The sequence below is a fragment of the Spinacia oleracea genome, chromosome 5 (genome assembly GCF_020520425.1).
Source record: "Spinacia oleracea cultivar Varoflay chromosome 5, BTI_SOV_V1, whole genome shotgun sequence".
Lineage (NCBI taxonomy): Eukaryota > Viridiplantae > Streptophyta > Magnoliopsida > Caryophyllales > Amaranthaceae > Spinacia > Spinacia oleracea.
The window spans coordinates 98,228,058-98,253,030 of record NC_079491.1 but is presented as its reverse complement, the minus strand read 5'-3'; the positions used below and the strand labels follow the sequence as shown (position 1 = coordinate 98,253,030).

At 35.7% G+C, this 24,973-nt stretch overlaps 2 protein-coding genes and 1 pseudogene across 2 annotated transcripts in view; all 3 read right to left on the bottom strand.

Annotated features, from left to right (window-relative positions):
- Nucleotides 1-4,449: 4,449 nt before the first annotated feature.
- On the bottom strand, nt 4,450-7,474 carry LOC110793912 (probable inactive nicotinamidase At3g16190; annotated as a pseudogene).
- Nucleotides 7,475-10,649: 3,175 nt separating this feature from the next.
- LOC110778931 (U11/U12 small nuclear ribonucleoprotein 25 kDa protein-like) lies at nt 10,650-14,354 on the bottom strand. Its single transcript, XM_056828407.1, has 4 exons — nt 14,049-14,354; nt 13,851-13,956; nt 10,942-11,041; nt 10,650-10,745 (listed from the first exon to the last, which is right to left on the bottom strand). Exons 1-4 carry the CDS (start codon nt 14,308-14,310, stop codon nt 10,650-10,652), a joined length of 564 nt encoding a protein of 187 aa, XP_056684385.1. The 5' UTR covers nt 14,311-14,354.
- A 5,665-nt stretch (nt 14,355-20,019) lies between these two features.
- LOC130461724 (U11/U12 small nuclear ribonucleoprotein 25 kDa protein-like) overlaps nt 20,020-24,973 on the bottom strand; it is a 28,237-nt gene continuing 23,283 nt past the window's right edge. Inside the window, exons 3-4 of the mRNA XM_056829906.1 lie at nt 20,321-20,420; nt 20,020-20,124 (exon numbers count right to left, since the gene is read on the bottom strand). Coding sequence (XP_056685884.1) covers nt 20,020-20,124; nt 20,321-20,420 — 205 coding nt within the window. The remainder of the gene's footprint in view (nt 20,125-20,320; nt 20,421-24,973) is intronic.

The window sequence follows — 24,973 nt, the reverse complement described above, 5'->3', positions numbered from 1 at the left end:
GAAAAAATTCAATTAATTCCGAGTAGTTTAGGTCGAGTAATTAATTGAAAAACTTTCCGAAATTGTTAATTTAATTCATTAATTAACAAAACGCCCTTCGAGGCCTGTTTTTGCGATTCTGTTCACATGAGTTGATCTTAAAACGCCGTTTTCAATCAGATTAGGGTTAGAAAAATCAAAATTCCGACATTTTACGAATTCAGAACATATTCTACGATCTATCCAATAATCCAGAAATATTTCGAAAATTCACGAAAAATTCAGAAAAAATTCGACAACATCACCAACATGTTACATGCCAAAAAGTACTTAAACTACATTTTGCTCATGATACCACTGTAGGGGAATACTGTTAAAAACATATTAACGCAGCGGAATAATCCCCAAAGCCAGGAACCACGTATAAAGTACAGATCAAGCAGACTTGCGTTTGTAGCGTGTTTTCCCTAGATTCAGCGTATCACGAACACGAACAAGAACTCCAAATTTCGTTCCTCTACTTGGTTCACCGACATGTTCAGATCCGTCTTGTGATCGATGGTTTAGAAGTCACTCAAGATATTTTAACTTTTAGGGAAGAACGGTTTGAACGACGGCTCAAAAGAGATTAGGGTATCTCTTTTGATTTAGGTTAAGCTGAATATACGTAAAGTGTAAGTTGGAAAAACATATTAATGAGGGGAGGTGTTATAACCATTAGGTTAAAACATGACCGGCCAAAGCACAAGGCCTTAGGCCGGCCAGCTCTCTCTCTCGCACAAGCCTACGAGCACGCGCGCAGCAACACACAGTCGTGGGCCTTGGGCCTCGTTGTGGTGTGCTGCTGTTGCTGCTGTCCCGCACGCCCCCAGCCGCAGGCCATGGGCCTTGCTCTCGTGCTGGCGAGCTGTTGCTCTTGTTGGGCCTTGCGCGCTTGGCTCGACGGGCCGGCAGCTTTGCCTTACTCGTATCCGCGACCACTGCCTTACGGCTATTGGTTATCGTATAGTACTTGACGAATCACTGTCCTAAGATACGATTATCCGTTTTTCCAAACTTACGAATATACGCGATACGATATACGATTCCGATCCAACGTCATATCGTATATTTATGTTTTTCCTAACTAATTCCCGAAAAGCTATTAAAGGAATTTCCGATTCATTTAATCCGATGATCTGTTACATGCCAATGGTGTGACCTTATAGATTCAGTCAAGAGAAAGCTGTGAGCCTAATATAGATTAGAACTCATTGATCGGAAGCATTGCTCCAGCTAGCTGTTCCGATCACTTGATCTCACTGAATGAATTGTTCGTAATTAATCTGAACCTTGGTATTAGACTAATAGACCTTGCGTGAAGGACATATTTCATTCACGAAGAACTTCAAGTCGAACAACAAACTCTTGAGAATGATCAAATCGGTATTCAGGTTGAAACTTAGAGAACTTTAAAGTGTCTGGTGAGGATCAAGAATCAGCTAGAGTTGTTGCCCCGCGTAGATCGTAAAGGTGTATAGGGTTCAGCCAGGAATGTATGTAGGTATCTTAATGTCCGAAAGCCCAAATTTTATTGCTTGAAATTGATGAGCATGCGACCTACAAACAAGCTATGATGAGCCCTAGCTCCAAGAAATGTCTAGAAGCCATGCAATCTGCAACATACTCCGTGTTTGAAAACCAATAACGGGCCGGATTTGGTCGATTTTCCAGATGGCTACTAAGCATAGGAAGTAAATGGGTTTTCAAGTTGAAAAAGGAAAAGGACGGAAAACTAGAAGTTTTCTAACTAGATTGGTTGCAAAATGATACAGGCAGTCCACAATGTGGATAATGATGAAACCTTTTCACCGGTTAGCAATCGTTGCATATTACGATTATGAATTATGGCAGATGGATGCCAAAATTGTCTTCTTAAACGACGTTTTAACAGAAACTATGTTTATGACAGCCTGAGGGTTTTGAGTATCCAAAGAATGCTAAAAAGGTATGCAAGCTTAAGAGATCCATTTATGAATTGAAGCAAACATCAAGGAGATGAAACATACGTTTTGATGCAGTCGCTAGTAATTTTGGCTTTGTCAAGAACGCAGATGAATCTTGTGTATACAAGAAAGTCAGTGGAAGCAAGATTTCTTTCCTGGTATTATATGTTGATGACATATTACTTATCAAAAATGACAATCCTATGTTGAACTCTGCAATAAAGTAGTAAAAACAAGTTCTCATTTGGATTCCAACGGAAAGTGAGAAGAACGTGCATTAGAACATAAGGAGTGTAGTGAACGAAAATAATTCTTGTTAGTAGTGGCGACCCATAAATTTAATATCAGGGGAGTTGTTAGGTTGTTCAAAATAAGTGATTTTTCAAAAAAAAAAAAAAAACAAATTCATTGACATAAGTTAATACATTTTTGAGTTAATACATTTTATATTTGGAGTAGATTTATAATGAACTTTTTGTTAGAAATGACATTTTTTAATCAATATTTTGTTAGTAATGGCCTTTTATAACGAAAGTGGTGAACTGGGACGTAAAACATAAATTTTTTTTTGTTGACTTGGACCTTTGGCCGAATTTTAGCAATTGACCCAAGAATCAGGCATTGACCTGGCCATGCGTCCGCTGAAGACTGACACGTGGCATGTGATGATTTAAAAAAAACAATTCTCAATTCTCCCTCCAAAATCCCCAACTGACATAAATAACTAAAAAAACAAATTGCATTTTCTCTCCAAAAAAACGCAGCCAACAAAGGAAGATTGATGCTCCAACAAAGTAGTTTGTTACTTAAATTGGGTAAAAATAACAATTCGTGGCAGCCAATTTAAGTCAACAAATTTTTTTTTGTCCCAATTCACCACTTTCATTATAAAAGGTCATTTATAACAATATTGGTTATAAAAGATCATTTTTAACAAAAAGTCCATTTATAATACAATATAGTATTTACATAAAGAATTCAAGTTATATGAAATAGAAGCAGTAGAAACTGAGTAAATTTATCATAGAGTAAAGTAAACTAATTACAGAGTACTTCATATCAGGTCAAACCATATGAGTATCAGACTAGAAAAAAGTACGTTCAGATCATATTAAAAAAACTAAGTGTAGCCTAAGTTCATTCAGACCTTTCTCTCAAAAAAACAACAAATAAAAAAACAAAAGTTCATTTAAACTTTAAGTTAAATTGGGTTAATATGTTGAGCTCTAATGACAGTGGCGGAACCAGAAATTGAAGTTTGGGGGAGCCAAGGGTTCACATACGATCGAATATATTATCTTTGTCTCAAAAATAATACGAATGATAAATTTTATTGCACATAATATTTCAAAGATTGAAGTAATATTCCTTCGATTTTCTTAAGTTTTATTCAAAGCATTAGAATATAAATTAAGGATATTTACTGATAAGAGAATAGATATAGAAATTAACACATTTATAAAATAACATAGAGTTCCACAATATAGAGAAACACAAAAATTGTTGTAAATACTTTAAACATATTGTACATTTAAGTTCTCCGTATAACATATTTGTGAATTTTAAATAAGAGGTATTGAATTTATGAACTTTTACCCAATAAATTGAATTAAGATGTATGGTTATTTTCAAAAAAGCTGTAATACAGTTGCATAAATAAGGTAGTAGCACTATTGTAACCCCTCAAAAATAAAAAGTACAAGTGAAAGGAGAAAGAGACAGAGAAAAAAATGGATAAAAAATAAAAAAATAAAAGAAAAGAAAAGAGTGTGCTGCAGGCTTCAAACCTGGAAGGGTCATAACGTCAACACACATTCAAACAAATTGAGCTACTCATAATATGTAGTCTTTAAATGCATATTTAATATTTATGCTGAATCATAGGGGGGGCCATGGCCCCGCCAAGCCCCCCTTGGTTCCGCCCCTGTCTAATGAGACTCCAAATTAATTACTACCTCCAATTTATAAATATCTTTACGATTACTATTTGCACAAATATTAAGATAAAAATGAAAAATTAGTTTAATATAATAAAATATGGATTAAATAATATAAATGTGTAAAAAGATGGATACTGCAAGAAGAAAATGGATACAAAACCAGTGAAATTTTTTAAATATTGTGTGGTAAGAAGGTAAGAAAATATGAGAGGGTGCATGGTGCACCCTCACACATTTTCTCCTCGCATGTAAGGAGAAAATGTGAAAGGGACCACCCATGAGCACAAATATACTCTTGGGTGCACGGTGGACTAAAGTGAACATAATAATTTTTAGTTATACTAGGATTCAGACTGCGTGCTATCGCGCGCGGATGCCTATCGGAAAAGACGATGAATTTTGGTCTCTAAATCAAACACGATAAAAACAAAGAGAGACGGTGTTTTTTTTTTCAATTTGTTGATGTTATCTTCAATGAGCCGATCAAGAGTCATATATAGCAATTGTTTGAAGTTTGAGGAGTTGAATAGTAGGCAAATAAGATGAACATCGTTACCATCTTATAAACATGGAGGGTAATGCTTAAATGGTTCAGAAATTATGTAAAATAGTCATATAAAAGTGCTCAGGGTTTCGTTTATAATTTTCCATAAAGAAACACAAAGTTCAAAAATTGAAATAACCGTCATAGATCAATCAACTAACATCGTCAAAATCCAAACCATCTTCAAGTTCCTCATTCACTTATTTATGCTTGGACATATAAATAATCCATAAGTCCCTCAACTCGTTAATTTATGCTTGAACATACGTTGTAGCCTTTTAGGTACTCCAATACCTGCAAAACATAAAAATATCATATCAAATACATTTTTGTATAAAAAATACTCCGTATATTATCCTACTTGGCACATAAATAATCATTGGTATCTTTTCCACCTGCACTTTGTAAACACAGTCATGTAATAGTTCTTTCTACTCAAGGTTAATTGTTAGGTTAAGTTTATTAAATGATCACAACTTGAATAATAATCGACCAAGATACAAGTCGTGTATCCATTCTATCTCATCTAACATTCACTTTAAAAAATTGGCCGCCTATGAAACTTAGTGACTGCATATGCAATTATGTAGGAAATAAAAGGGGAAAAGCAAGGCCTTGTAGAGAGCATGCTTTTCAATCGAGGCCATTGACAAAATAATGTCTAGATATGTAGCCACCACCTCCCCCCCAAAAAAATAAAGAAACAAAATAGTTAAGGCTGACATAAATTTCATTTAAACAATTAGTGATGAGAAAGCACAAAAAGCATCAAGGGTCTCATCAGAACATAGACAAAAACAGGGGAAAAAAGACCAGCATAATGTATGTTTCCAATTGCCAAGTACTACCTATGTCAACAGCTAGAAAGGGAAATTAGGAGTGAAGTTGGTGTTAGCCATCTTACCATACACCCGTCTTACACTCTTAAATAAGACCTGTTATAAACAAAGGGCATCCAGCTCTTGGAGGTGGTTTTCAGGAAAAGTAAAAAGGATTCAATGATCAAATTAAAGTATGATCGTGAAAAGTTTTGATATTATCTTTAGACGAGCTAACAACGTGTTACAATTTCCACCCAGTAAAGTGAAAACAAAACACAATGATCCAAATTTAACTGCAGTCAAAGATCTCATCAAGGCTCGACTGCGAAGGACAACTAAGACAATAGCTTCATGACAAAAAGATCAATAACCAAACCATATAAAAAATAATAAACTTGATGGTTAAATCATTTAAAGTCACTTAACGAAGTAGCAATTCATCAACTTTAAGTATACAACTTCATTAAACCACTGTTGGAAAGAATATAATTTCAACACACAACCCACCCCGTAGAAAGTTGGAGCAGAAAATCTACTTTTTTTACACTCAGGTGTACGTTCGATCGTGGACATAATATAAACAAAAGCACTCATGAAAGAGAGCTATTTTGTTTCAGATTAAGGCTCTAATAGGAAGAACTTCTTTGTTACCGTAGAGGTAAGGTTGATAAAACTACATCCAACAATCCCGAACTGCCTCCCTATGTTGTTGTGAGTGTCACCCTCTTTCAAATCATTAATGTCGACATTGATGTAAAATTACAGGCCAAGACTGTATCAAGAAACTAATTAACAACAAAAAGCTGCTTATGATCTGAACTACAAATTTGAAACCAAATAAGAATCAGATTCATCATCTGAGAACTAATTATTTCTTTTCTTACCAGCATGAGCCTTGAGAGTTTTAGTAGTTGTGGCATCAACAATGACAGAGACAGAAGGGTAATCCAATTCTGTCACATCAGAGACTGTCTGCCTAATGCAATTAGGAGTTTGAATTCCTGGATATAAGAATATACGGTCAAAAGCTTCAAAACTGTATAATCTAAAAAGACAATTTGCTGAAAATCAAAATCGAATACGCAGGCTTCATTTTCACTTACCAACAATGGCCAAATTATCAATTCCAGAAGTTAAAAGAAATGAATGATCGAATGTGTGTAGCAAAGAACACACTCATGGGTGTCTTAACCAACTTATAACCTCCTTTGCATATCTCAAGTCCTTCAACAAGTTCAGCACCATTCTTGTCCTTTTACAGCAGGTCCCCCTTTTTCACTATACAGGTGCCTTCAGAAGAGTTCAACATCCCTCCCTAAGGTATCATGCTCCCGAACCTGCAAACCAACAGTTTCGTGTGTAGGAGTTATTCAGCTCAATCTTAAAATAAAAAAAATAGTCCATAAAGACGGAGTAATTACTAATACACAGACGATCAAAAGCAAACAAACCGTAAAAACTCGATATACGATATGGTCCATATCACTCGATATGGACCATCATTTAATAGGTTAATCGCGAGAAAATTTTATAATGTAATCAATTAATCAATCAATACTACGGTGTAATATAGTATTATATGCCAGGAACCAAATTCGAAAAGGAGACCACAGAGATATCTCAACCACGTAAAACGAAGCCTTCTTCTATGTATATAAGACATCCCATATTCATTTATTGGGAACTAATCACCCGCCTCAGTATATCTGAAGAATTTCCAGTGTATATAGCATGTGCAATCTGAAGATAGGGGCTTTAGCAGCTGGATTTTTTTTTTGGCTTTTAGAATATGAAGATCATTTTTAGGATTTTAGGATCTTCGTAGCCCTTGATCTGAACAATATATGAAATCATTTTCGGGTTTATCTTGTAACAGATTTGGATATAGCTTGTGATTCTACTGGAATAGAAGCTTATTTATTTATAGCTTAATTAAACTAATTAAAAAACAGAAGACCAATACATTGGCTTGGCCTGGCCGCATATCGTATTTAAATTTACCAATGTACATTTACTAATCCAAAAGTACTATATATGACCAATATAATATAATATAAATGCAACATAACTAAGTCATAATAGCATGAATCTTAAAATTACACCAAAGAGGACAATCTACTAATAAACATATCGACAAACCTTGTGTTCTTCAGTGTGGATTGCAGTTAATAGGTGTATTCTCGCGTGGACTCCTCCCTTTACCATTGCAACGAATACCAGGACATATATGTTGGAACTTCATTTTGTAAAGTATCTCCTGCCTCCATTTCAAAAACCTGTATACAAGGGAACTCCGTGTAAATAAGCTGAGAATAGAACACACATAGAGTACTACATTACTGTGGTTCAATAGCGTTTCATCATTTTCCTAAAGTACAGCAGAAATTAACTTTAACATACTGGTTGAGAGCTAAGATCAGTCTAAAAGTTTACCATCTGTAAAGAAAATTTTGAGAAACTCCATAGAAAAGCTGGACTTCCTGGAACAAAAGAAAGGAGAGATAGTGTGCACGTACTGTTGGAACTGAGAGCTTTGGGCAGATCTTTAAAGTTTGCTATTGTTGTAACCCTCCTGTTCTGAACTCAGATATATATGTGACAGCATTTGGTCCTCTATTGATATCAAGTAAAAGGATGAGCATCCAGTAAAATCTGAGAACAGTCTTCGGTGTTTGTATAAGTAATGGACTATCCTCACTATTATTTTCCCAGCTCCTAAATGGACGATACATGAGAGTGCTCACATTCTTCTCGCCCTTCCTTGGATTTGCAAGAACACTCCCATTTTCATTTAGAGAAGCCATGGTAAATCCAAAATAACCAGTCATTGTTGGAACTCTTGGACCTTGACTTGTGCCATGAATATCAATCTGCAAGGAAATGCACAAATTTTTGTTGAAGTAGGGCTTTACACAGCTTTGTCTAGGGGGAAATTTTACCTAAACATTGAATTAAATGTAATCTAGGGGACAAGTTTACCGAAACATTGAAAAAAATGGTTAAATTGGATTGTGCAAGAAGGGAATCAAACAATCAGGGTTTCCTGCATACAAGAACCAATGGAGTCGGCTAGCTACTGCATATATCTTCATACCGGTAAGGTAAATTACGACTAATTTTACAAAAAAAAGTTCCAAATTCAATGAACAAATAGAACACGTAGCTTAGACAGATCAACCAAGGGACAAAGAACCATTGACTGTCTTAGAAGCAGTGAAGTTCATACTTCATGGTGCATAATCAAATTAAAACACCAGTGCATGTGTCATTTCAATCTAAAGGAAACTGTAACTTTTAGAACAGCAGCAGTGATCCTATTTAATCCAGCAAAAGAAACAAAGATACCTAATGTCAAATGATTAGGAATAATTTATCAAATCCCTAATAGTGTATGCATTATTCACTACCATCTCTACTTCATTTATGCCCAAAAGCACATTATAAGAAACTAAAATCTAAACAAACCTAGAAAAATGCAACAGCTTATTTAAGTAAAGTAATGGCGTCCGAAGAAACGATAAAATTATGAACAAAACACCAGAAATCCTCGGAAACTTAAAAACTTCATTCGTTTTATTGTGTATCATTTTGGAAATGTGTTTAAAATGTTTGATCAAATTTCAAAGAGGTAATAAAGGTTCAGAGAAACAGTTCAGAAAAAGAAAGGTTCAGAGAAACAATTCAGTGAAAAAAGGTTTAGAGAAATTAGTTTAGAGAAAAAAGGTTAAGAGAAAATTCAGGGAAAAAGGTTCACATAAACAGTTCAGAGAAAAAAGTAATCACTCTGAAGCTTAAGAATTTAGAGAAACAAAAGTTCAAGTAGAATGGTGTTTTTAGAAAATAGACCTATGCAAGGTCGAAAACAAACCTCAAAACCAATCATGCCAGTAACATTCAGCAAGTAAATCAATGTTCAATCAAGAACTACCCACATCAAAACAACCCACATCAAAACAAGGGTTCAAAGTATGAGAGTTATACCAGATTTTAGTAGAAATTAATTCTGAAATTAATTCCAGAAACTCAACCATTTCTCCAATGTTGATGAATTGATGCCACAGATTGAGCCCGAAAACCCATTTCCTTCCATTGTTCAGATATCAAATCACGAAGTTCTTCACCAGGAACGGCAGCATTCCACAATACCCTCAAAGCTTCGTGGTGTTCTGGGTTTGAACTATCATATTAAACATCTATACGGCCATTGCAGGCACTCTTCCTAATTAACCAAGCTGTTGATCCCGCAACAACCTCAGCAGAATTTATGCGCACAGCGACGAATGAACCACAGTACAATCGAATTCAAATTGTCAGTTCATAAGTAAGAATTCTTTGCCGGAAAACCTTTGCTCGCCGACAAAATGGTGGAACCGGTACAAAACTCACGAGTTCGTTCAAAATGCAAGAGAGACAAGAGAAAAATAATGCGAACAAAATTCAAAGAATCGACGCTGTAAACGTGGCGAGAAAATGAGAGTCTCCAAGAAATTGAATCGAGATCTGCAATTTTTTTTCCGCCATTGTTTGAACTCTATGATTTCTCTCTCTATACATATCCCAGAGGCGTTGCGCATTGGTTAGGAGGTTAGGAGGGGACAACGCAAGGAACAAAGAAACGTAACTTGCATCAAGAATCATCACCAATAGCAGATATCCTAAATCAAAAGCAAAATAAAGAACCTAAATCAAAATCCTAAAATCAAAAACCTAAATCAAAAACCTAAAATAAAAAACCTAAATCAAAATTAAAATTAAAAAACACAACCAATTTCAGCAACATAAATCAATTTCAATTAGTAACATTTCGCAAGATAAAATGAGCACGAAATCAAGAGAAGAGAGAACAACAAACCTCTACTCTTCGCTGTCCTACCCCGTCGGCCACCATTATTCGGTCTACAGAAGGAGAAGGAACGCGCATCAACGTCGGGTGCAATTATTGAGGGAGAGGAGAAGATCACATATGGCAAAGAAGGTTGGGCGCCATTACTGAGGGAGAGGAGGTTGGGCGTCATTACTGAGGGAGAGGAGGTTGGGCGTCATTACTGAGCGAGAGGAGAATCGAACACAGCTGGAGAGGAGAAGAGAACGCAGCTGGCAAATTAAGGTAACGAAGTAGGGGTAAACTTGGTAGTTCGTGTAAAGTTACTGTTCCAAACTTCAAGTTGTTGCTTTTATAAGGGTTATAGATACAAGAAAGGGATACATCTGGGAAGCATTTTTACTATTTTAAAGTTTCAAGATGGGTGAGCTACTGCTACTCTCCTCCTGTATATGGGACAATATAACGACTGATCCGATCTTACTTTTGATTCTACCTTCAATACCGCTCAAATCAACGTTGCATAAGGTATCATTTACAATTTTAGTTACTATGGTGTTACGAGAGCTTGTTCAAACCATGGAAAAAACGATGCTTTTTTCTTTTTGTGTGTTTCTTGTTTAGCCTTGCCGTAATGAAAGGTATAAATTGAACCTGCATAACAAAAAAGATGCAAGCCAATAAATCCAAATCCTGTTAACAACAAGGAACGAGATTCAAGTGGTCAAATATGCTTTTATTGAAAGAGCCAAATTTAAAGTGATCTCTTTACATAACAATAAGAAGATACAACATAACATGAACTCAAAAATTGAAGGACTGAAAAGTACGTTGGGGTAACAAAGGGTACCTGAGAATTATTACGTATGCCAAAATCCTGAAGAACTGCACTCTCATTGAGTAGTTTCTCATTTTGATACAAAAGGCCATAATTCGCCCATACATGTTTCCTGTAATTTCAACATGAAGCAAACTGAGGAAAAGCTGACAGGGAAAATTTAAAAGTCAAGCGTGAAAGTGTGGTTTAGAGAAAGAAAACTCCTGAACCATAGACTTTGAAAAGTTCCTTGACTTTCAAGTATAAGCATTTGGTATAATGCTGAAAACAAAGGAGCTCCACAATTTTGCACGAAATTATCAAACATCTTAATATGTGCGCCAGACAGCAAACAAAGGGATAATCTGTTACTCTGTATAATGGTTGTATCAAGCATAAACCAAACCACCAAAGCCAACTCAACTCTGTCGAGACCAGCTTAGAATGACAAAGATATACAATAAAGCTCCAAATCCATTTATGCTGGTTACCGCCGACAAGATAATATCTTTTCTTGTGTCCTATCAACATACAGCGTCTCCCTAACACTATACCCATCAGAAGTTCAGAACGACTTTTCAAATAAAATTTATGAAACAAATGTTTACTATTAGAAATCTTCACAATTCTAAACTCCCCAAACACAGCCAGGTAAAAAGATTCTAAAACCAGTAAAGCCGCAACCTAAAAAGGAATCAAAGTGGCATTACTCGGCCATGCAAAGCCAATAATGGTCATCTCTACTGAGTTTCTAAATAAACACAAAGCAAATTTTATGAAACAACAATTTAAACTCAAGAATCATGTATGGGAAGTTGCATACATGATACTTGGCTTGAGTGTACATTGTTGTTTCAAAGCAAATTTTATGAAATAACAATGTACACTCAAGCCAATAATTTCATTCAGCTTTAAGGAACGGAATCAAGAAAGAAAATAGAAGGAAAGGAACCACCTCAATACCCCTCTGCTCTATCACGTAGCCTTACCAAGCTAAAATTCTTCCTAGTCCGCTATGACAACACCTCCAGGTCTCCAACCATCACCAAATTCCATATCCATTGGCGTCGTAAAGGTTACTGTTATCTATCACTAACTCGGTCACACCGCCACGATCCCACAACTACCATTGTCTTTCCATTCAAACCAACCATGCGTAGGACTCAAGTAAATTAGTTCAACACCCACACAAGACCGAGGCAAGACAATCAGTGAATCAACCAAAAGAACACATGAAACATAAAGAAGTCCACCTTTTACAAACAACTCAAGTTATTTATATGTGGAAAACCTTTTCAGTGTGGAATGTATAACCATGAAACATAAAGAAGTCCACCTTTTCCTTCCCTAATATGATAAAAATGAGGATAACAAAAGCCCAAAATCAATCTCACAAAGATTTACAACCTACCAACAAGTCCATACATAAGAGAGCCTCAACGGAAGGAACAGAAGTGAAAGATATCACCAAAAAACAAGGTTTGTGACTTGTCTGCCCAGCAGACTAGAGCTCCTACGACGATCTCACCATCCGAATTGAAGCCCCCCATGTGTCCTCACCCCACCCTGACCAATAAACAGCACAATCAGACCGTATTTACCCTTTGATCAACCACTTAACCGTAATTGCTCCCCATAAAAGCTAGGGACCAGTTTCAACAACTTGATACCCTCCCCAGAAACCTCTCTTTCGTATTTCCTTGTCTTTTTCTGTTGTACTTCTTGCTTTCTTTTATGAAATTTCATATACAGCAAAAACCTTCAATAAATATTCTGATAGAAGCTACCAAAGATAACTCAAAGTGTGCCGAGTGAACTTTTTGGGATTACCTAAGTTCACATGCACAACTTGAATAAAACTTATGTCACAAGTGGATTGGACCCGTAATGCCTATAACCCTTCCTAAAGATCAAGTTATGTTGATAGAATAATGTCTACATGAAATATGGATTTACATTTACATTATACAGGGGGAGCAGTTTCGTGTCAATTCAAGCTACAACAGTGTGTAGCAATTGTGTACGACTAAGAGTCTAAGACGAGTATATTACAAGAATCAAGTGAAGAAATGCTATAGCTTAAATGATTTTTAGAGTTTGTTTTGAGTGAAAGTAGCAGAATTGAGCCCTTACCAAGAATATTGGTGTTAACTATCATTGGTTGCAGAATTAATAAAGAAGACGCAAATGAAACTGTGGAAGCCCATACCAAAAAGAAAGGTGTCAATATGTTAACTAAGATGGTTCCCATAATCAAGTTTGAGATTTGTGTTAAGCATGTTGAGATGAACTGTAGGTGATCATGGAAGCATGTGTATCTTCACAAGGAAACTCTACCCTATGAATCTCTACCCTATTATTGGGCAGAAGTGTCTCAATTTCACTCATTTCACAAGGAACTCTGCCACCACTAAATATCACCTCAAAGAATCACTACTAAATCTTTACTGCAACTTTTACTAAAAGCTCAAATTCACCAGAAAGTACAGTTAGACTACTTGTCAAGAGAAAAACAATTTGAAGATTGTCATACATACTAATCTTATTAAGGCACCCAAACTGAAGGAAGTTGCATAAGAATGGCAATAAACACTAGATCATCAACAAACTATAATTTACTCCATCTCTTTGAAGGCAGTTGTATAAAAACGAAAATTAACACTAAAGCACCCCGAGACTATTTTACTCAACCTAGTTGAAGACAATGGCATCATAACAGAAATGAACACAAGAGCACCACAAGCTATAATTACCACTAATTATCTACCTAGGTGAGTCGAAACATTATGAAAGTAACTAATTCATTCATTTGCGCCTATCCCTATATTTCCATGCTCAGCCTTTTCAAGTGGATTGCAGGAAGCCTAATAATAGCAATAAACTATACAATCACGAAAAATACTCCAAAGAGAAAGTCTAAGAAACAAGAAAGAGAGTAGTACCAAGAAATATGACGATGACCCATCTGTGATTGTTCCATTTCAGTAACTTTCTTCTTAATACACAGTTTCAAATCCTTCACCGTAGCCGAATTCATGACCACAACATCTAGAAAAATGAGACAGCAAAAAGCTCGTAAAAAATGAAAATGCACACCAACTGTTTGTGAAAATGCTTGAGAGAAAGAAGAGAGAAAATACCAAAGGAGGTGGAGTCGAGCTTGAGTACAGAGATACGCATGGCACTTCCGAGCTCTAAGCTGATAAGGGTGTCGACATCGGATAAAGATGGCTTCTTTGGGACATCTGAGAGAATGGGGTCATCTAGTAATGCGGCTAACGTTGAATTCAGCTTTGCCCTTTTCGCGTTCTCACTGCAGTATACTACGCCTCCGCCTCCACCACCACCTTCTCCGCCTCTGCCGCCCGGAGTTGAGCCCTCGTTCTTCTCACTCCATTCCATACCCCGCTCTGTAACTCCCTAACGGCCTAACTACAAAACCGTTGGACTCCTGCGGAGATTGGAGAAGATAAAAAAAAATTAAGGAAAAGCTTAGGTTTCATTCAAAACTAATATTTGGGCCGAGCGATAGCCCGGGTTGATACACATATAAAAATTTAAAATAAATTTAATACTTTTTGGATAAACAAATTAATTCATTGATAAAAAGTAATACGATATCAATGGGTCGGGTTAGGTCGAAATCAGGTCGATCTGTTTATAAACAGGTTGAGATTTCCCCAACCTGAACCCAACCTGTTTAGTTAAACGGGTTGCAATTTTCGACCCAACCCAACCTGGAATTAAACAGGTCAACCTGATTTCAACCTGCTGACCCATTTACTTAAAAAAAAAATTGTAGACAACCTGCTAATAACCTGTTCTTTCCAATCTGCTAATTAAAAAGTCTCAAACTTACAATTTTTTCCATTAATCAATGCGCTATCACAAGTCATAAAGCTTAATACACCACCAAATCTGAAATTAAAGTTTAAGAATACATAACCAAATTCTGACATAAAGGTAAAATTTAAATATGTTACAATACGTTAATAGTTGTTCAAAGCTCGTTTTAATAGGGGCTATCCCTATTTAAACATCAAACTTTGTTGGAATTTTGAGTTTTTGGTGAATCAGCTATGGGTAGGGATGGCAGCGGGTCTAGGACCCTACCCAGACCCTGTCAGACCCTACCCTAAAATTAGGGTATGGATCTTTATTTTTTAGACCCTATAGGGTAAGGGTAGGGTATTGGCATATGCTGTTTTTTTTAGGGTAGGGTAAGGGTCTTAATTTTTCAGACCCATACCCTACCCGCGGACCCTTTAGACCCATACCCTACCCATACCCTATATTTAGACCCGCTTAAATTTTGTTATTTTTATGTACTTCACTTTTTTTGTTGGTTCTTGATGATGAAGTAGATGATAATATGGACGATAACTACTACTAAAGTACTGAATGGATGCCTATTTAGTAACATTAATGTTGTATAGTTAAGAATGTGGGATTTTGTAATTATGAGCTTCGTACTTTAAAATGTATTGTGTTTAAGGAAAGACAAGGATAATTTTTGAAGACTAGCTATTTATTTGTTTTAAAATGCCTTATTAATCGTTGTTCTTGTATTATTTTTGCATATTACATATAATTACATACAAAAAAGGAAATAAAAGTTATAGTTTTACGCGGACCCGCATAAGACCCTAGACCCTACCCATACCCTGTCGGACCCATAGGGTCCGGGTAAGGGTCTTATAATTTTAGACCCAATAGGGTAAGGGTAGGGTATGGGTATATGTCAAAAAGTTAGGGTCCGGGTCCGGGTATTACTAGACCCTACCCAGACCCTACCCATTGCCATCCCTAGCTATGGGTGAGGGTGTCGTATCATCCACATTCACGAGCATTCTTACTTTTGAAAGCCTTCCATTACTGTAAAATAAACCAATAAAAGAAACTCTTATTAAATGTAGTTTAATTCAAATTTGCATCAGATCAGTAATTCATATTGGCAATTACTTTCACTCATTTAGATTAGGTTCTCTAGCTTTTTCTTTGCAAATTAACAAATAATTTAGAACATAGAACTATAGAACTATCTGTACAAATGACTGAAATCCTGAAATGAACCTTCGAACAACCCAAACACATTACTAGTCATTGGATCTCGTTAACAAATAAACAAAAAACTTACAAATTAAAAGGAAAAAGTGCACAAATAATTAAAATACATGAGCATATTCTAGAAAGGCACAAATGCACCATCATTAATTTCAATAGATATGAGCCAAATAAAAAGAAACTGTTAGGATTTGATTAGCACAAATACACCATCATTAATTTCAAAATTAAACCAGGAAGTCAGGAATCATATCACAAACTCAATAACCCAAAAAATTACTCCAGATTTCGAATTGAAGTTTCAAAATATTACTCTAAATTTCGACTTAAAATTTCAAAAAAACATACTTGAATTAGAGTGAGTGAGCGGCGCTGTGAGAGGAGACCACCGAGTAACACGGTGAACCGGTGAGACTGTGAGAGGAGAGTAGTAGACCGGCGAGGCGACGAGCGGAGCGGCTGCGCGGCGTGAGAGTCTCAGACTAGGGTTTCAGTTCTAATGTGAGAGAGGAGATAGACCGAGACCTTAAGCCCAAACAAATAAAGCCCAATACTGATTTCAGATTTTCATTAATTTGTTTTTTAACTTTTAAACGGGTTAATGGGTTAGGTTGAACGGGTTGACCCCTATGACCCAATAATTAAACGGGTTAGGCAGGTTGCTTTCGGATTGCAATTTTCAACCTGACCCAACCCATTTAATAAACGGGTTGGGTTGGGTCAACCTGTTTAACTAAACGGGTTGAAAAATCTTGACCCAACCCTTTATTAACGGGTTGGGTTCGGGTCGGGTTGGTGGGTTGGGTCAGCTTTTGCCAGCTCTACCTGCGGAGATTGGAGAAGATAAAAAAAAAAATTCAAGGAAAAGCTTAGGTTTCATTCAAAACTAATATTTGGGCCGGGAGATAGCCCGGGTTGATACACATATAAAAATTTAAAATAAATTCAATACTTTTTGGATAAACAAATTAATTCATTGATAAAAAGTAATACGATATCTACATAAAGATTTAAATCTAACAAATACATAAAAGTCGAATCAAATAAAAACTTTCTTTCACCATAACTACGATCGTAGTATATCAAACATTCTGTATACCCTTTTTTATATCGCTGTGATTTACAGCCTTCATTGACGAGGGGGTCTATAGATCTGTTGTAGCCGTGACAAATATGATTTCCGTCTGATTCGTCTGATTGTAGTCGAAAGATTGACATCCTCTTCGATCCCACATAAATCTTTACCAACGAAACAACCTGAACTAAACTAAACACACAAAACTTAACTAAAAACAAACCCACAGTAGGGGTACTTACTACACCGAAATAATAAAATCCACCATAGGGGTACTTGCTACACTGAAACTATCTTGTTTTATTGAGATCTAACGCAAAAACACAACAGAATTGAAAGAGAAGGGGCGGAAATAACCAAATTTCCGAAGAAAATTGGTTATTTCCGCCCTAAAAACCCTAATATTTGTAAACCCTAAAAGAGAGAGAAAAGAGGGAGAGAGGGAGAAGCGGCTAAATAAATACTTTAGTCTAAATAAATTCAATACTTTCTATTATTAAATTGTCATTTATTATATTTTGTTATGAAAAAATGACATATAATTTGATTTGGAGTAGTGGTTAACTGTTTGGTTTACAATTAGAGGTCACGGGTTCAAGACTTATACCACACATATTTATCATTTTTAAATAATTGTGTATGACATGGAACATTGAAATGAGATTAGTGTGAGTGCCACGTGGCACCAACGTCTTTTAATATATTAGTATAGATATGATTTATGCACTCGGGTGCACAGTGCTCCTGTGCACCCCGTTTTTAAATGAACATATAGTTCAAATACAAATAATATAAATTAACACTATACTAAACCGGGTCCATAGCATGGACCAGGGTATTATAGGCATTACAACTTTCTTAGCAACTGAAAACAAGTGACTGTCACGTGCGGTTGTGTGTAACATATAAACTAATTTGAATTTTTTTATTTCATTTTTTGCGCGTTTCAACTTCCTGCAATTCTCTCTCAATTTCTCTCTCCTCTCTCAACTGTTTCTCAATTTCCCTCTTTCATTCAGTTTCATCAATAATTTCTAGGTTTTGTGTCCAAATCAACTCAAAAATCACTCAAAAATCATCAAAAAATCACTGTGTTGTTTGAATTTGTGTTACAATGGTGGAAAAGAAGGCAATTACTGTTTCTAAAAAGGACGTTGTCGTCGGTTCGTCGGAACAACCGCCGAATGAAGTTGTTCAAACTCGTCCACGGCGTAATCAACCTTCTGGTATGTTTTTGAAGTGATTTCAGTGGTTTATTTTTTGAGCGATTTGATTTGCATGTTGTTTTGTTGAAATTAGGGTTTGTGTTCGTAATCAACCTTCTGGTATGTTTTTGATGTGATTTCAGTGGTTTATTTTTTGAGCGATTTGATTTGCATGTTGTTTTGTTGAAATTAGGGTTTGTGTTTAATATAGTTAGTATATGAATGATATAGTTACCTTTATTTTATTTTTTGAAGTGTTTTTATAGTTACCTTAATGTTCGTTGTGGTTATTTTAGTAGTAGTTTTTACATTAATTATATTTTTAACAACAGTTACTATTATTTTAAAATAGTAACTATGTGTTTAAAATAGTGACTATGTGTTTAAAATTGTTATTATGTGTTTAAAATAGTTACTATGTGTTTGAAATAGTTACTATGTGTTTAAAATAGTGACTATGTCTAATAAATAGTTACTTTGTTATAAATAGTTACTATGTCTAATTAACAGTTACTATGTCTAAGAAATAGTTACTATGTACTCTATGATTTAAACAGTTACTATATATGTACAATAGTTACTATATGTTATAAATAGTTACTATGTCTAATAAATAGTTACTTTGTTACAAATAGTTACTATGTCTAATAAACAGTTACTATGTCTAATAAATAGTTACTATGTGTTATAAATAGTTACTCTATGATTTCAAAGGTTACTATATGTTTGTAATAGTTACTATATCATTCAAATGGTTACTATATTCTATTATGGTTGCTATATGATTGTAATGGTTACTATATAGTAATATTTTGTCTTATAATTGTTTTGTTTTCAGTTGCTAAGGATTCTGTGGGCATAAAAACAACAAAAAGGCTGACAAGCGCAAAACAAAAGATATTGAGCTTGAACCTGAAATCGAACCAATTGAAGAACCAGAATCTAATCAACTAGCTTTACAAAATTCTGCTTTGGTTGACGTTCCACATCCTGAATCTTATCAACTTCAGTCACAAGTTCTGAAAGAAGTTGGCGCTGATGGCCTGCCAATTGTGTAAGTGTTAATTTAATTTATATATAGTTACTATATGTTTTAAGTAGTTACTATATCTTTGTAATAGGTACATACTATCTTTATTTTGTAAACAGTTACTATATGTTCTAAATAGTTACTATATGTTTTAAATAGTTACTATATGTTTAAACATGTACTATATGTTCTAAATAGTAACTATATGTTTTAAATAGTTACTATATGTTTTAAACATTTACTATTATGATTCCAAAGGTTACTATATGTTGTTAATAGTCACTATATGTTCTAAACAGTTACTATATCTTCTAAATAGTTACTATATGATTCCAAAGGTTACTATATGTTCTAAATAGTTACTATATGTTATAAATAGGTTCTATGTGTACTATAGTTACTATATTATTTGAAAGGTTACTATATGTTTTGATAGAACGCAACTGGAGAGGAGAATAGAACGCAGCTGGCAAAGGTAACGAAATAGGGGTAAAATTGGTAGTTCGTGTAAAGTTACTGTTCCAAACTTCAAGTTGTTGCTTTTATAAGGGTTATAGATACAAGAAAGGGATACATCTGGGAAGCATTTTTACTATTTTAAAGTTTCAAGATGGGTGAGCTACTGCTACTCTCCTCCTGTATATGGGACAATATAACGACTGATCCGATCTTACTTTTGATTCTACCTTCAATACCGCTCAAATCAACGTTGCATAAGGTATCATTTACAATTTTAGTTACTGTGGTGTTACGAGCTTGTTCAAACCATGGAAAAAATGATGCTTTTTTCTTTTTGTGTGTTTCTTGTTTAGCCTTGCCGTAATGAAAGGTATAAATTGAACCTGCATAACAAAAAAGATGCAAGCCAATAAATCCAAATCCTGTTAACAACAAGGAACGAGATTCAAGTGGTCAAATATGCTTTTATTGAAAGAGCCAAATTTAAAGTGATCTCTTTACATAACAATAAGAAGATACAACATAACATGAACTCAAAAATTGAAGGACTGAAAAGTACGTTGGGGTAACAAAGGGTACCTGAGAATTATTACGTATGCCAAAATCCTGAAGAATTGCACTCTCATTGAGTAGTTTCTCATTTTGATACAAAAGGCAATAATTCGCCCATACATGTTTCCTGTAATTTCAACATGAAGCAGACTGAGGAAAAGCTGACAGGGAAAATTTAAAAGTCAAGCGTGAAAGTGTGGTTTAGAGAAAGAAAACTCCTGAACCATAGACTTTAAAAAGTTCCTTGACTTTCAAGTATAAGCATTTGGTATAATGCTGAAAACAAAGGAGCTCCACAATTTTGCACGAAATTATCAAACATCTTAATATGTGCGCCAGACAGCAAACAAAGGGTTAATCTGTTACTCCGTATAATGGTTGTATCAAGCATAAACCAAACCACCAAAGCCAACTCAACTCTGTCGAGACCAGCTTAGAATGACAAAGATATACAATAAAGCTCCAAATCCATTTATGCTGGTTATCGCCGACAAGATAATATCTTTTCTTGTGTCCTATCAACATACAGCGTCTCCCTAACACTATACCCATCAGAAGTTCAGAACGACTTTTCAAATAAAATTTATGAAACAAATGTTTACTATTAGAAATCTTCACAATTCTAAACTCCCCAAACACAGCCAGGTAAAAAGATTCTAAAACCAATAAAGCCGCAACCTAAAAAGGAATCAAAGTGACATTACTCGGCCATGCAAAGCCAATAATGGTCATCTCTACTGAGTTTCTAAATAAACACAAAGCAAATTTTATGAAACAACAATTTACACTCAAGAATCATGTATGGGAAGTTGCATACATGATACTTGGCTTGAGTGTACATTGTTGTTTCAAAGCAAATTTTATGAAATAACAATGTACACTCAAGCCAATAATTTCATTCAGCTTTGAGGAACGGAATCAAGAAAGAAAATAGAAGGAAAGGAACCACCTCAATACCCCTCTGCTCTATCACGTAGCCTTACCAAGCTAAAATTTTTCCTAGTCCGCTATGACAACACCTCCAGGTCTCCAACCATCACCAAATTCCATATCCATTGGCGTCGTAAAGGTTACTGTTATCTATCACTAACTCGGTCACACCGCCACGATCCCACAACTACCATTGTCTTTCCATTCAAACCAACCATGCGTAGGACTCAAGTAAATTAGTTCAACACCCACACAAGACCGAGGCAAGACAATCAGTGAATCAACCAAAAGAACACATGAAACATAAAGAAGTCCACCTTTTACAAACAACTCAAGTTATTTATATGTGGAAAACCTTTTCAGTGTGGAATGTATAACTATAAAACATAAATAAGTCCACCTTTTCCTTCCCTAATATGATAAAAATGAGGATAACAAAAGCCCAAAATCAATCTCACAAAGATTTACAACCTACCAACAAGTTCATACATAAGAGAGCCTCAACGGAAGGAACAGAAGTGAAAGATATCACCAAAAAACAAGGTTTGTGACTTGTCTGCCCAGCAGACTAGAGCTCCTACGACGATCTCACCATCCAAATTGAAGCCCCCCATGTGTCCTCACCCCACCCTGACCAATAAACAGCACAATCAGACCGTATTTACCCTTTGATCAACCACTTACCCGTAATTGCTCCCCATAAAAGGGAACAGTTTCAACAACTTGATACCCTCCCCAGAAACCTCTCTTTCGTATTTCCTTGTCTTTTTCTGTTGTACTTCTTGCTTTCTTTTATGAAATTTCATATACAGCAAAAACCTTCAATAAATATTCTGATAGAAGCTACCAAAGATAACTCAAAGTGTGCCGAGTGAACTTTTTGCGATTACCTAAGTTCACATGCACAACTTGAATAAAACTTATGTCACAAGTGGATTGGACCTGTAATGCCTATAACCCTTCCTAAAGATCAAGTTATGTTGATAGAATAATGTCAACATGAAATATGGATTTACATTTACATTATACAGGGGGGGCAGTTTCGTGTCAATTCAAGCTACAACAGTGTGTAGCAATTGTGTACGACTAAGAGTCTAAGACGAGTATATTACAAGAATCAAGTGAAGAAATGCTCTAGCTTAAATGATTTTTAGAGTTTGTTTTGAGTGAAAGTAGCAGAATTGAGCCCTTACCAAGAATATTGGTGTTAACTATCATTGGTTGCAGAATTAATAAAGAAGACGCAAATGAAACTGTGGAAGCCCATACCAAAAAGAAAGGTGTCAATATATATGTTAACTAAGGTGGTTCCCATAATCAAGTTTGAGATTTGTGTTAAGCATGTTGAGATGAACTGTAGGTGATCATGGATGCACGTGTATCTTCCAAGCAAGAGAGGGAGGTCGATGTGCAATTACCATAAGATGGAGCAAGGATAATGATGTGCATTCCAGATGAACATAAAGTTAAAAAGTTATGATCGTATCAATCATACTCAAAAGCTTTGAGCCCTATGTTCATGTTCAGTTGAAGGATGCAAGATCAGCAATTAGTAAAGCAGCCCAATCAATCAAGCCAGCCCACCAAAATAAATATCTATAGCTAGCCGTCATATTGAAATGTCATGTGCTTCAGAGAAGATTTTATCTTCCTAGCCTTGACAAACGGTGGAAATGACAGTTTGTAATGATTGTCTTTGTTTTATTGTTTTCTATTAGTTGTCCTAGAATAGCTGTCATAGGATATCCACCTCGGCATCCTAGATCTAAGAGACCACAAAGAGGTGAAGGATAGGAAGCAACACCAGCAGGAACTCTGGGTTCAACAACAAATAACTAAAGGAAGGGGTGAAAATGGTCAAAATGGCTGCAAATATGCAAAATGATGTTGAATCTAGCGCAAGAATTCCAGCTCATCAACTGGAATAACTCCTTAAGCTTCTACCTGCTTCTACAAGATCAAATGTTGGTAGCTACACCACAACTATCGTGGGATGGTAACATGGTGTCCTAATAACTGAGATGAACGAATAGATCATGGACTCCAGGGCTTCAGACCACATGGTAAGTAATTTTGAAAAATTAATAAATTCTGTTTTAGAAAGAAACAGTCCTAGAATTAATTTACCTACAGGTGGAACCTCTGAAATCAGTCACATTGGAGATGTGAAATTGCATAATGGAATGTTTGTATGTACCTGAATTTAAGCAACAAGTTATTATCTGTGAACAAGCTAGTTTCACATGATAATCGGAGAGTTCAATTCTATCCTAGAGGATGTATGATACAGGATGTGAACACAGACAAAGTGCTGGGAATCGAAAGAGCACTTAATGGTCCTTACGACCTGATGAATGAGCATATGAATCAGATAGTTAAGATATTAAAGAAAGACAAGTATCTGAAAGATGATAAGAAAGGAAAGAGTGAAATGCTGCTCATAATGCATCCAACAAGATGGGAATTACTGATGTGGAGTGCAGTTCAGAAAAGAAAAAGAAAAAAACAGTAAATCTGTCTTGTGGCATCACAGATTCTGTCATGCATCTCTAGGAGAGGATCAGGTTGATTCTTGATCTCTCAAAGGAAGTTATGAACAAGAATGGAGTATGCGTGCCATGCCCTTTCGTAAAATTCACAAAACTTCCATATCAGGAAAGTAAATCTCATGCTAGCATTCCATTTGAACTCATTCACGTAGATACTTGGGGTGCATATAGAGTGAGTACAAGGAAGGGTCATAGATAACCATTGTAGCTGACTACACAAGAACCACATGGGTGCACCTTCTGAAGTTCAAATCAGAAGCATTTTGGTGCAATCCAAGAATTTGTCCGCTTTGCTAAAAATCACTTCAACAAAAGAGTAAAAGTGATTAAGTCTAACAATGCTCTAGAAATAGATGATGAGAAATGTAAAAAAGTTCTTTGGAGAGAAGGGCATTGTTCATCAAACAAGTTGTACCAGCAAAATGGGAGAGCCGAAAGAAAGCACAGAAATGTGTTTGAGATGGCTAGGGCTTTGAGGTTTCAAACCGGGTTACCTCTCAGTTTTTTGGGTGATTGTGCCTTCCCCTATTCTCTAAAAAATGACACCCTGTGAAAGTCTATTTGGGACAAACCCCACTTATAACTATATGAAAGCTTTTGGTTGTCTTGCCTTTGCTTATAACCCAGAACATCACAAAGATAAGTTCAAAGCAAGAGGTGTAACTTGCTTGTTCCTTGGTTACCCTTTGAAGCAAAAAGGGTATAGGCTGCTAAATCTCTTGACTAACTTGACATTTGACTCAAGAGACGTTAAATTACATATCTAGCCTATTGCCTAAAACAAGTGAATACAACACTAATGCTTGTATTCCAGACAACCTCATCTCCTACAACCTCATCTCCTACAACCTCATCTCCTACATCTCAGTACCTCTACAAGTTTCTTCTCCTTTTGTGAGGAAGTCTAACAGACCTACCAAAAGGCCACATTGGATGGATAGTTATCAAACCAACAATGTTGCGGCACCTAAGATTGCAAATATTGCCACAACTCAGAAAAGTGTTTTCTTGCTAGAGTAACTAGCAATTCTTAACCTGATCCTCAGTTCTTCAAACAGGCAATGCATCATCATCAATGGATAAGAGCCATGAATGAAGAGCTAGAAGCTCTTGAGAGAAATAACACATGAACCAGTACCGAGTTACCAAAAGGAAAGAAAGCCATAGGAACAAGTGGCTATACAAAACAAATCATGAAAGC